This window comes from Dreissena polymorpha, chromosome 14 (assembly GCF_020536995.1).
Source record: "Dreissena polymorpha isolate Duluth1 chromosome 14, UMN_Dpol_1.0, whole genome shotgun sequence".
In the NCBI taxonomy this organism is placed as follows: domain Eukaryota; kingdom Metazoa; phylum Mollusca; class Bivalvia; order Myida; family Dreissenidae; genus Dreissena; species Dreissena polymorpha.
In genome coordinates, this window is record NC_068368.1 from 20,745,129 (window position 1) to 20,759,174 (window position 14,046).

At 38.0% G+C, this 14,046-nt stretch overlaps 2 protein-coding genes across 2 annotated transcripts in view; both read right to left on the reverse strand.

Moving 5' to 3' along the window:
• LOC127857824 (uncharacterized) overlaps positions 1–14,046 on the reverse strand; it is a 152,619-nt gene that overhangs the window by 97,401 nt on the left and 41,172 nt on the right. The window lies entirely within an intron of this gene.
• The window catches only part of LOC127858474 (macrophage mannose receptor 1-like), a 46,769-nt gene that overhangs the window by 24,225 nt on the left and 8,498 nt on the right, over positions 1–14,046 (reverse strand). The window contains exons 7-12 of the mRNA XM_052395662.1: positions 13,790–13,920; positions 13,070–13,230; positions 12,407–12,531; positions 9,525–9,652; positions 9,002–9,177; positions 1,300–1,433 (exon numbers count right to left, since the gene is read on the reverse strand). Coding sequence (XP_052251622.1) covers positions 1,300–1,433; positions 9,002–9,177; positions 9,525–9,652; positions 12,407–12,531; positions 13,070–13,230; positions 13,790–13,920 — 855 coding nt within the window. The remainder of the gene's footprint in view (positions 1–1,299; positions 1,434–9,001; positions 9,178–9,524; positions 9,653–12,406; positions 12,532–13,069; positions 13,231–13,789; positions 13,921–14,046) is intronic.

The following is a 14,046-nucleotide window of genomic DNA, read 5'->3' on the forward strand; positions in this document are numbered from 1 at the left end:
TACCCATAGAAGACATGTTCATGGGTTGAAAGAGTCCTGGTTGCGGTTGTGACGACATTGTGTTACTCGGTGATACACGGGAATCAGGTCGCTTTTCCGGTAGTGAATTCGCATTCAAATTGTCAGGAGAAACCTGTGCATTTTTCCTCTTTTTATTTTTAACAGTGCTTATGTTATCCTTTTGAGGGTTACTCGTGTCCTTCTTTTTTGGAGGCATTTGAGCATTTTTGCAACAGTTTATAGGTTTCTTTATAATGACAAAAGGTTATAGGTTTCTTTATAACAACAAAAGTTTATTGAAAGCGCAACAACATACCGTTTGTCATACTGATCTGTAATTCTATTGTCCGTGCTACACTATACCGTGCTACACTAAAAAATAGACCAGGTATCCAGGTAAATCCAGGTAAACTATTTCACAGGTATTATGTAAAAATATGTATAGAGCATTAAAGTATCACCAATTTTTGAACTGTTCCCTTTTATTAATTCCAGTTTAAAACCACAAAACTGATCCGTGTAACATTGCTTTAATATTAGTCTATTCCATGTTCACAAAAAATAACTAGATCTTTGGATATTTCAATTTTTTTATCAGAGCATGTAAATTTCAAACTTCTCCGCCATAAGTCACGTGATATCATTGATTAGTAATGATATAAAGTAGTAAGAAAAATGAAATAAACAAAACATATTTATATCACGAGGAACAATGTCTGCTTACATGTTGTATATGCAAATGTGTAACATAACCTCTCCGGTAAAGTTCCTCTCTAACGAAAAACGATTAGAAAGAAAGAATGCCGGAATGTAAGACAGACAGACGGACGGGCAGACGGACGGACGGGCGGGCGGGTTCGCGGGCGGGCGGGTTCGCGGGCGGGCGGGCGGGCGGGCTTTCGTGCGGACGGACGGACGGACGGACAGACATACAACGTTAAATAACTTAAAGACATTTAAATATAAAAAAATACCTTACAATTTGATTTGATCTAAATTATGTGCAGCTACGGACTAAACGTTCGACGAAACTAAGGACACATGCATACCGACACAGCCACTTACCCGCTTAAGGATTGTTGATGAGCTTGTTGCTTAGAAGATGTTGTTGTAAATATGATAACGCATGCTGATAGTCATGTTCATATTTAATGTTGTTAAAAATGATCACTAAGTGAAAACAATTAAAAGACGCTGTTTTTTTAAGAGTTTAGACGTCGTATGCACTTAATTAAAATGTGTCAGAAATTTCTTAATTGCTTTGTAGTTTTATGTACAAACTTTGTTTTAAAAACTTACATTACCGACGAGTCCAGCACAGGCCCTGTGGCGAACATCCAGAAGCCCTCGGTCTGCTTGTCTGTCAACGACGTCCACCATCCATACTCGTTAGCCGATAATTGGGAACTGCCTACTGTCGTCTTGATAAAATCCTGAAACGGAATTTAAGAATATAGAATATTCTTGTAAATGACTAATTCTTGTGTAATTAAGACTTATCCGTGCATGCAGTTAACTTTAGTGTTCCAAAGAACACATATGTTTATTGTTTACAAATTATATTGCGAATATGTTTTAATTGTATTGTTAATACCTAAATGTGCATGTATACAGAAGACAAGTAAAATTACGATAATTGCAATCGCGTGATTTTAAGTAAACACTTTAATAATACATATTAGTCGTGATGTGTGAAAATGGTGTTTAATGCATGCGAGTAAAGTTTCGTCCCAGATTAGCATGTTCAGTCCGCACAGGCTAATCAGGGACGACACTTTCTGCTGCTATAATATGTTTCGCTTCTTCTTAGCAAAAATCAAGTTTAGGTGGAAATTGTCGTTTCTGATTAGCCAGTGCGTTATCTTGGGCGACTCTTTATGCACATGCATTAAACCCCCTTTTCACAGAGCGCGACTCATATATAAGCATTTTGTTCATTGTATGTTTCTCCTCTATGTTTTAAATCCTAAAAAAGTATCAAATATTGATTTATCAATGCTAATAATGAAATGCAATTTAAATTATAACTGACTATTTCTATAATGTTAAAAATGCAACAAAATAACACAAACATTTACGATACATTACTACATAACCGTTATTCAGGTCTTTTAATAATTAGCACATTGTCGTTTAAAGATATAGATCTAGATCTAGAGGATATTTGTTCACGTCAGTGTAAGATCGTTTGTTATTTTACGAGTGATCATAGAAAATATGTTTTCACGAGTGCAAAGCCAATAAACAAATGTTCTGTTTCTTTTATGTCCCTTTTTCAAGAAAATAATTAACAGCTGTTTTCCTTTCGCTGAAAAGTTACCCTTTCTCGGGGTTTCTCCCGTGGCGTGCCTGAATACATTTCAAAACACAAAATGACGGCATTAGTGTGACAAAATGACGTCATTATCATTGTGTACACACCGGTCTTACTGACAATAACGTAGTGACGTCACCATCTATGTATAGAATGCGTAATTATACCACCAAAATTCTCCAGTTAAACTCTTTTACAATGTAAATTAACGGTGAAAAAGCATAAAATAAAAAGAAAATCTGTTAGATTCGGTGGAATGTCGATTTTAAATCACTCGTGACCATAGAAAATATACATAACATTATTTATGATAATCTAAAAATAGAGAAAGGAGTTCCGAAAATGTGTTCTTTTCGCCGGTGAAAAGAATTTTTTTTTTTTTTCACTGCTGTTATTTTACTGCAGAAATGTCTTATTTTATCACTAGGTATAAAGGAACATTTGTTTTAATCTTGTCTGATGAAGTAACAAAATACGAATAAATATAAGACAGAGCAGTCCAATCACATGTAATCGAATTGTAATTTAGAGTACTACCACAATTAATTCATAAGAATGACTCATGTGCAAAGAAGAAATAGCAACGTACTAGAATAAAATATTAACTTAAAAACCAATACATACTCGCTAACGTCTTGATGTTATTTTTCAATAATGCATGTTAGTACTTATATTAACCAGTCGACACCTAAGGTTGATTTCTCACGCACACAACAAATACTCGTTCATGTATACATAGTATTCAACGTGCGATCTCAGCGTGTAAAGACTTCATTTTTAATTGAAAATACGCTTATTAGTCTGGGTGTGAAGCAAAATACCTGGATTTATAGTACGCATAAAATGTTTTTGCATAAACGTGTTCTACAATATGTCCTGATTTAGAATCCATCGGATGCCACTCTGGCATTGTTGAGCATTTTGGAAAATCCAAGATGGCCGCCAAGATGGCCGCCCAAATGAAAAAATCATCATAACTATTCAAAAAAAAAATGTATTTGCTTTATTTTGTCTCAAAGTTAGTGTTTTTTTGTTGTTGAGCAATAATGTTAGAACATGAAATAAATAATTACAAATTAAATACACCAACAAAATTCTAAAATGGCCGAAAAAATGGCCGTTTTGGAGAAAAACGCGACATTTTTCACGAAAAAACTTTTATGATATCTTTATCGAGTCTGAACCTTTATCTTTTAATCATTTCCTCATTTCAAATGAAAAATTCTGATTTCAATACACTTGAAATTAAACAATGGAGGTCACAATATCAGACAAAGTGTGAAATCCATATAAAAATAAGGTAAATACTACACCATAAATAATTTAATTTTGATTAAAACCATATGGGTAAGGTCCACATTAGAACCGTCTCAATTATACGGTTCTAAACAGTACAAGAAGTATAGGGATTACAAAACAACGTCATACACATGTCAACAACAACCAGTTATTTATAAATAAAGAGTAACTTACTCTGTCTTTTTGTGTTTTGTTATTTATGTGTTATGCTTCATCATTACTGTCACAGTCCTCCGCTTCACTGTCATTATTGTGATCTGCCTCTTTGTTAATCTGTTCGCACAGTTGCACGTTTGATGGCAGCTGCAAAACATGGTGCATGGCAGGTGTGCACCATAACACCTACACCTTGCTGTTCCACAAGGTTGATCAGATGAACAACCACACGATACTAGTTTCAACACACTTGCTGGGGCTAACGGTTTATCATCGGCAATTAGGACGGGTGAAAGAACCTTGCCCACTAACTCTTTTTTCCAACCAAACTCAGTCACATTGAATGTTGGGGAATCTTGTTCTAAGGTAGCTTTCCACATGCATGTTTGAATATGAACTCTAAGAAAAACTCAGTTGTTGGTGGAAACGCTTGTAGTTTTGGCATATTTCTTATATTTTTCTTTTCTATTTTGGAAAGCCAAACTTCATACCTGACATCTGACATACTAGCTTTGTTATAACGTCCATAGCACGCTGCAATAAATGATGATTCTTCTGACAAAACAAGATCAAAACTTGCATCCTTGACACCAAGATGGTAAAGGTGTAATCCTTTCTCTAACTGTTTGATGACAATCCCAGTTAGCCTAGCAACTGTGTCACAGCCGGACAACGCATGGGCTGCCAATAAACTTGGAGTTATTGCCTTGTTTTTCTGTGTAGACTTTCCCAGTTGTAATCTACATGCATAGGTCATTGGGTTTATAACGTTCCATTTTATTTATATTTTCTCTCTGATAGGCGTTTCTTGTTTGATTTAATTATTTTTAATTTGTTTAGCAGTCACATAAACAACCAAGCTATGTAATATGGAATTTTTACACCCATTATTGCTGCTTCTTCCTGTATTTGCGCGATGATTATCTGAGATATTAACTCTATGATTCTACATTCTAAAATCTTTTCTATAAAGAAGGAATGTAGTTGACAATTGTTAATAGTTTTATTTGATCGTTCGTCAAAAAGTTGTAATTCTGTTACTCTTGTATCTTCAATGCAATTGAGTAATTAAATAGTAATTAAATTGAATGCGTTTTAATTCCCTTTTATTATTGTTTAATTTGAGTTACAATGCTATGACGTTAAATTTTATTTACACTTGAATGTATTACGAATATTGCTGGGCCAAGTGTGAGGTTGAGCGCTCTATAACCAGGTTTAAACCCCCAATGCTTTGCATTGACCGTTCTAAGGCGGTGACCCCAGCTTTATTCATATTTTGTGTTTATGTTGGTTTGTATTGTGCTGTATTGTGCTGTTTTGTACTGTTTGGGCAATCGGTCACTTGCCTTAAATAAAGGACCAACTAATTGTTTTTAATGAAAATTCAATACTGCTCCAGCAGCTGGAGTTTCACTTCTTTATATTGTAGCACCAATATCCATAATCGTTCTGTCTGCACTTGTGCTTTCCATTAAGACTGTACATGTAAGGTTCATAGTCAAATATACATGTAGTAATAAAACAAACACATCAGTATCGTCGCATATGACCTTGACACAGGCAACTCCCTCTTCTATAGCGTGCACAACTTGTCGAGGAATAATTACATCGGCTTCCTCATGGGTGGTTCGCAAATCCACTCTGTCCATGATGTTATTTCTATGAATTTCTGCTGGAATATCCGATGAACCTGTGATAATAAGTGTATGTTGTACTTCTTGTAGATCATTCTACCTACATTTGAAGTCTTCACAAACATGTATTAGGTCTATCAACAGAACCTTATTTTCAAAATTTATCAATATAATTTGCTGGGCTAGAAGAGGTGTTGAGGTGGTCAATTTATGACAAACTTTCTTGCAACTACTGGCTCTTCCGGTTCTTGTTCCACTCTTAATGCAGTATGGATGGTATTGGTCGAATATCAGATACACATCTCAAGAACTCAAAAGTAGTAATACAAATCGCCACAAACTATTCACAAAATCCTGCACTGTACCATTTGCAGGCCAATGTATGCACCATAGAACTGCATTACCATCTATTACAATTGTGGCTGGCGTTGATGAAAGTCTAGCTGACTGGGTAACATGTAGTTTTCTCTTCAATGTTGCTTTTGATGTAGCTATCTTCATGTTACCATTGTTATCAAACATTGAGGTCGGTACCGTTGAAAGTTCGTGGCTTAGGACATCTTTCAAGTCGACTGAATCAGTCGTCTGATCTTGATGACATTAAACCTATTACTATTCCATATATCAAATCCGTGTCATAGATTGTGCCTGCCTCACATGTCACCACCTTTTTGTTGATAGCCTTTGGTACAACCTTGTTGGTCAATTTGCTATGCAAACCTTCGAGCCATGTGTTTTCAAAGGCAATCATCTGTTCCATCCCAATAGAGCATCATGAACATTCACACTTTCATTACCAATTCGTCCTGATACAATGTTTAAGACACCAGTGCTGTGTTCTGCAGGATTCATTGGATCAATGCATGTATCCAACTTCTTTTGAATATTCTGCCGATCAGCACTTTCGGCTTTCACTCGAGCTGATGACTCTTCTGCATGTGTACTGACATGTGCAAATTCTTCTTCAATGTTCCTCATGCATTTTATGTCTTGGATTAGCTGGCTACATTTATGGAGACTCAGTGCCCAACGCTTTAAAGCGGATTCCTTAAGTGTTATGTCTATAATTCCTCCAGGTCCATGGCCATAGCGCATAAATGTGGTCTCAATAAACATATCCGACCAGATACCATTCCATAGCCCGGCATGATGGCGCATCACATGCTCACCAGCAAGAAATCTTTCTCGGACATGTGCAGGAAGATTTTCCATAAACCTTAAGTAATGCAAACCATATCTTGCGATATTAATATGCACGGCAGCAAAGAAATATGGCATTATAGCTGCTACTGCTGAGAGATGCAGGCCCCATTCTGCTTCTCGTTCGGCTCGAACAAAGAGCATCGTGATGAAAACAGGCTTTATCAGGCAGTCTACCCAATGACGGGCTGTTCTACTATTCTTTGCTTTACTCTCCAGGGAGAGCATAAGGTCGTCAAGAGAGTTTGCATAAGGAGGTTCTTTTATTAAAACCTTTTCAGCTACCATTCTGAAGGCCCTTACATTTTGTGAAAAGTTCTTCCCCGTCAACATCCTGGTCACTCCACCAAAATATGCTTTTAATATGTCTTCAAGACCACTGTTTGCCATCAGGACTCCAACACAACCAACAAAACTCATCAAAGTTTGCATTCCTCCAAGTCTTGGATAAAAGTCATGAAATAGCTCACGGTGAACCCACATTACATTCACCATAACACGATATAGCTGTTGGTCAGCGGTAAATATAGTAAAGTCTTGTCCACATTAATAGGTAAGTCGCTGTGCCTCGCACATTGCAGCCATCATGGTGTCTGGATCAGAAGGTATCATGTCGATCAGAGGCGTGTACATGACTGATGAACCAGGTTTCATTGATTGGCCTTGCCTCCTTACAATGGCTGTATTTCATCCACCAAACTCTGGTAAATTGTTGACAAGTGTTATGTCACGCAAAAACTGAAGGTCTAGGTTCCTAGCTCTTGCATTTACAATTGCCTTTTCTGCTAACATTCTCAATTTCAACACGCAGCGCTGAGGGAAATTTTCAGGCATATTCGATGTTTTAGGTCCCTGGTAATTTTTGATTTTTACATATGACTTTATAAGAGTTTTCATAGTATCCCTAGATATCCAATCAATTGTCCGGTTGTATCCTGGTGTTATATCTAAGGTTCTTTTATTTTGGGTTAGTAAGAGTGCAAGTGCATGAGTTGACTTGAGTCCGTTTTGTGATGAGACATTTGCATCAAAATTATCAGCAACAGCCTGGATCAAGCCTTCATTTGCATCAGTTATGGGTCTTAGACTGGGGTTTTGTTCCTCTGCTACTGTAGATACAGCTGCTGATGTTTTGAAACGAAGCACTTCATCATAGGAGCATGTAACACCAAAGTCATATAAATTCTGTATGCAAGCTTTTTCTCTGGTTTCAATACCAAGTGCAATTTGAAGAGATGTCGGTTTATTGTTTACTAGACCTGTTACCGTATTGCAAATTAACAACGCAGGGAGAGTGTTATTGAGTTTCTCTGACATGCAAGAAAGTATCTTTATAACAAAGGGAGATAACTTTATAATGTAAATTATGTATCTATTTTGAATGTAAAATTATTAATTTTGTATTAAAATGTTTTAAGTGGTAATTACATCCCAAAAGATTTACAGCTATGATAAAATAAAATAAAATAAATAAAGATGATCAACTATGATAAATAAAATAATAAAATTTCAAAAAAAATATCTGTTTTCATAAAATTGTATGGTATTTAAAGTTTTTGATAATGAAATGTATCACCATGATGAGTTATTCCAGCTTATATAATTCTTTAATGCGCAAAGAAAAATAATGTAGATGAATGTGGTATAAGTGTGTATGATTGTGCTCTCATAAGCAGGTTTAAAAATAAATTGTAATGGAAATACCACGCTTTGTCATTTTTGTCAGCATCTTGGCCGCCATCTTGGCAGCCATTTTTTATTATTTTTTTGCAGCAAGAGCATTCTTTTTATGAACTGCCTCCAGGATGTTGATATTTACCTAAACGAATTATTCAAGTAAAAAAAAGATGAGTATTCCAAAAATATAGGAGATATAGGAAATTGTGCACTTTTGGCAGCCATGTTGGCGGCCATTTTGGATTTTTCGCAAAATGCTCAATGGTGCCAAGGTGGCATCCGATGGATTTTGGTTCTAGAGATGTTGGGGAACAATAATACAGCAAAACAGTTTATGCGTACTATAAATCCAGGCCGGCCCAAAAATCAGGGTTTGACATCTAGACTATATTTTAGCAAAACTACTACATAAAACAGTTGTGATCAAACATATAATTGCTTCATACCCCTCATGTATAACTTTTGTTGTTGACGAAACAATTGATGAATTCATAATACTTCTATCAATGCTTTATTACTCAAAACTACTCATCACAAAATGAGCGCCATACTGTGTTGTGCACAAGTAAGATTAAACATGATGCTTACACCATGGCATCCACTATACGTGCTTAAAGTCCAATTACGAGATACAGTTTAATCATTTTAATAAATCTTCATAAGCCTACAAATGTAAAACGAATTTATAGTGAAAACGCGCCATTAGGTTGATACCCACGTGTTCGTCCGTTGTTTCAACAGACAGGAGAGCTGCCACATTATTTGTTTTCCCCGACAATGATGCGCAAAACGACGTCGCTTCTTGTTGATTCATCAGGGACGATATGGGGTCGAACGGAGTGAATAAATAACAGTTGTTATTGTTCGCATACCAACTGTTGTTAGGGCACGGCGCTGAAATAGGTGACGGATAAAGAGGAATGTACGCAAAAATGAATTTTGAAGAAAGACATGTGATTTATTATCTAAAAGCAAAACAATGTAATGCTTAATTGTTATGATGATAAGCGATAACGGACATATAAATCACCTGAAGACAAAATAATACAAATCAAGTAAATGGTTTCAAGGTCATTACGCGTGCGTTAATTTGTGTATGTCAATCAGCAGATCCCATATATCAAATGAACTATACTGTTCCAAACATTCAATTAACATCATAATTTTGATAAGTAATCTAAACAAAACTTCAGTTCAAAACATTATATTTAAACAAAAGTAACAAACAGAGTAAGTCTTACAAAGATTGTCGATTTCGCATATCGCGGCTGCCTTCAAAGAGCATGTCTGATCATTGTATTGACCCGTGGTGTATATCAGCCCGCAATTCTCTTGGCCCTTGTAGTTATTAGGTTCTTGGTTCCACTTTCTGAATTATAATTTATGCATTAAGACCTAGTAGACTCTCCATTCCTTCTAAATTGGATCAATTTATTTCCAAAATTAGAGATGTCTAGTATATTTATTTCTATATTTAGAATATTTCTTACAGAAATTCCTTTAAGCAAACAGCGCAGACCCTGATGAGATGCCGCATGGCGATGAGACGCCGAATCATGTGGCGTTTCATCTGGGTCTACGCTGTTTGCCAAGGCCTTTTTTCTAGACGTTAGGCATATATGGGTAGAAGAAAGGAAATTATCAGTCTAGGTTTTGGCCATTACACATGCATATAAATTTGTTGTTAAGCTTACTTTGCAATTTGATTGACAGTAAGGGGTGTTTTCTGGTCATGTGCATGAGCGTAGTTTTAGATGAATATCATACTTGATACCGCAGTATATCGTTGTTGTTAGACAAACAGCAAGCATATTTATTTGAAATTTAATTAAAAATCCATTAATTCTTTCTCATTTTAATCAGCTTCCAATAATTTACCTTTCTTTACCGCACATGCCATTTGATTGAACGTATCGTAATGTTCGTTTCTTAGCCTAAACACAGTTTTAAACATACTGAAGTATGTCCCAGAAGGTGTCATGCCATCAAGTGATAACGCAACTTCCGCCCAATTGAAGCCTCGAATACTTACATATAGGACTGATAAGGGGATGATCCGGCCGCCCAATTGAAGCCTCGAATACTTACATATAGGACTGATTAGCGGCCGATCCGTCCACCCAAAGGAAGCCTCAATACTTACATATAGGACTGATTATCGGGCGATCTGTCCGCCCAAAGGAAGCCTCAATACCTACATATAGGACTGATTAGCGGGCGATCCGTCCGCCCAATGGAAGCCTCAATACTTACATATAGGACTGATTAGCAGGCGATCCGTCCGCCCGATAGAAGCCTCAATACTTTCATATAGGACTGATTAGCGGGCGATCCGTCCGCCCAATGGAAGCCTCAATACTTACATAAAGGACTGATTAGAGGGCGATCCGTCCGCCCAATGGAAGCCTCAATACTTACATATAGGACTGATTAGCGGGCGATCCGTCCGCCCAATTGAAGCCTCTATACTTACATATTGGACGGATTAGCGGGCGATCCGTCCGCCCAATGGAAGCCTCAATACTTACATATAGGACTGATTAGCGGGCGATCCGTCCGCCCAATGGAAGCCGCAATACTTACATATAGGACTGATAAGATGGCGATCCATCCGCCCAATGGAAGCCTCAATACTTACATATTGGACGGATTATCGGGCGATCCGTCCGCCCAATGGAAGCCTCAATACTTACATATAGGACTGATTAGCGGGCGATCCGTCCGCCCAATGGAAGCCTCAATACTTACATATAGGACTGATTAGCGGGCGATCCGTCCACCCGATTGAAGCCTCAATACTTTCATACAGGACTGATTAGCGGGAGATCCGTCCGCCCAATGGAAGCCTAAATAAGTACATAAAGGACTGAATAGCGGGCGATCCGTCCGCCCAATTGAAGCCTCAATACTTACAAATAGGACTGATTAGCGGGCGATCCGTCCGCCCAATTTAAGCCTCAATACTTACAAATAGGACTGATTAGCGGGCGATCCGTCCGCCCAATGGAAGCCTCAATACTTACATAAAGGACTGATTAGCGGGCGATCCATCCGCCCAATGGAAGCCTCAATACTTACATAATAGACTGATTAGCGGGCGATCCATCCGCCCAATGGAAGCCTTAATACTTACATATTGGACGGATTAGCGGGCGATCCGTCCACCCAATGGAAGCCTCAATACTTACATATAAGACTAATTAGCAGGCGATCCGTCCGCCCAATTGAAGCCTCAATACTTACATATTGGACGGATTAGCGGGCGATCCGTCCGCCCAATTGAAGCCTCAATACTTACATATTGGACGGATTAGCGGGCGATCCGTCCGCCCAATGGAAGCCTCAATAATTACATATAGGACTGATTAGCGGACGATCCGTCCGGCCAATGGAAGCCTCAATACTTACATATAGGACTGATAAGCGGGCGATCCATCCGCCCAATGGAAGCCTCAATACTTACATATAGGACTGAATAGCGGGCGATCCTTCCGCCCAATGGAAGCCTCAATACTTACATATAGGACTGATTAGCGGGCGATCCGTTCGCCCAATGGAAGCCTCAATACTTACATATAGGACTGATAAGCGGGCGATCCATCCGCCCGATGGAAGCTTCAATACTTACATATTGGACGGATTAGCGGGCGATCCGTCCGCCCAATGGAAGCCTCAATACTTACATATAGGACTGATCAGCAGGTGATCCGTCCGCCCAAATGAAGCCTCAATACTTACATATTGGACGGATTAGCGGGCGATCCGTCCGCCCAATGGAAGCTTCAATACTTACATATAGGACTGATTAGCGGGCGATCCGTCCGCCTAATTGAAGCCTCAATACTTACATATTAAACGGATTAGCGGGCGATCCGTCCGCCCAATGGAAGCCTTAATACTTACATGTAGGACTGATTAGCAGGCGATCCGTGCGCCCAATGGAAGCCTCAATACTTATATATAGGACTGATTAGCGGGCGATCCGTCCGCTCAATGGAAGCCTCAATACTTACATATAGGACGGATTAGCGGGCGATCCGTCCGCCCAATGGAAGCCTCAATACTTACATATAGGACTGATAAGCGGGCGATCCGTCCGCCCGATGGAAGCCCCAATACTTACATATAGGACTGATTAGCGGGCGATCCGTCCGCCCAGACGTACGCTCCCTCGGTTTTTTGGTCGTTAAGTCCTGTCCAGAAGATGGCGTCATTGGCGGGATCCGTCATCTGCTGACTCAGCCATGCCTGGAGGCGAAATACGTTGCAAGTCTTTAAAAAAACGTTGCCCCACAAAACCAATTTCGCATTTAATAACACTCCACGTAGTAAGTTGCTTTTAATATCAAATGTCATTGACGGCATAGCGTCATGCGATAATAAAATCATGTGCTCGTAATAGACTTACGCAAAAAACAGAAGCAGGACAATACTTTGATTATTCGCAACTTTTTTACACATCAATACTAAATTCTATCTTTTCCGTTTTCGTGTTTTTGGTTAGGTTATATTTAAAACAGTAAATGACGACAAGGTGTAATTGAAGCTGAACATCGCATGGCCGATACCAATAATATTGACATACTATAAAAAATTGTCATCCAGAAATTAAAAGCAATCTAAAAGCAATACTGCTATTATTCAATATTTCGAAATCTTAATACAGTGCTGTTTCCAAGAAGGTACATTTTATTTTCAAAATTGTATGTATTTCCAATAATAACACAGTCGTTACGTATTTTATATACTTGCAGATGAATGATAAACCATACAATTTGTCGTGTACCTGTTTGTCGTACGAGTCAATTTTTACGAGGTCTGCGCCTCGCTTTTTGCAGTAACTTCTTGCGTCCTGCCAGTTGGCAGTTTGAGAGTTGCCGATGAAACCGTAACACAGCTTTCCGCCTCTAATCCATTGGCCACAGCCTAAATTGTCTGCGGTTTGGGCTTTATAAATAAGTATTTTTTTATAATTTGAATCGTTTGAAGAATCACTTATACTAATAAATATTAAATAATCCTATTGCGATTAATATAAAACACTTCCATCCCCAGCCCTGTTTGAACTATAAGACGTCGTTAATGATGAAGTTCGATGAATACAATGTTATAGAATGCTTCCCATTTATAAATATCCCATACATTCACAGGCCTGCATGTTTTATATATAGCTGTCAGGTCACTAAAAGTTTAATCTACAATAATGTTTAAACCTTAAACAGTTCCGCAATAAGAACACATCGTGAATGTTTTCAATGTAAATTATTATTTAGATTAATCGGAATATACGGCGTTGTGTTTCAGTTATTGGTTAAAACGTGTTCAGTTGTCGAGGATAAATTTAAAGGATCCATTTTAGCTGTTTGAACGCATGACTGTAGAGAAGAAATTAGGTTTTTCACTTTCATTTATGTTAAGTGCGCATACTGTAGGGTGAAACGGGTTCAAATGTATCCATGGTTTTCGTAGCATATGGAAAATAAGAATCTAGTAAATAAAAACTTACTGTTGTACTGCTGCTGGTAGCATATAAAGTTGGAACTGGATGAACAGTCCCTGTCATCGAACACACCGGTCATACGTAAAACACCGCAGTTCTCAATACCAGCAACATTGTTCGGGGCTGTCTGCCATGGACTTAAAGCACAGCACTATGTAAAGTATTGTTAAGCAAGAATCGTGGCCCAATCAAAGTATGTGAGGTTTCTTATATGAATAAAGTGAAAGTCTATATTCGTTTCCGTTCCATAACTTTATCATGGC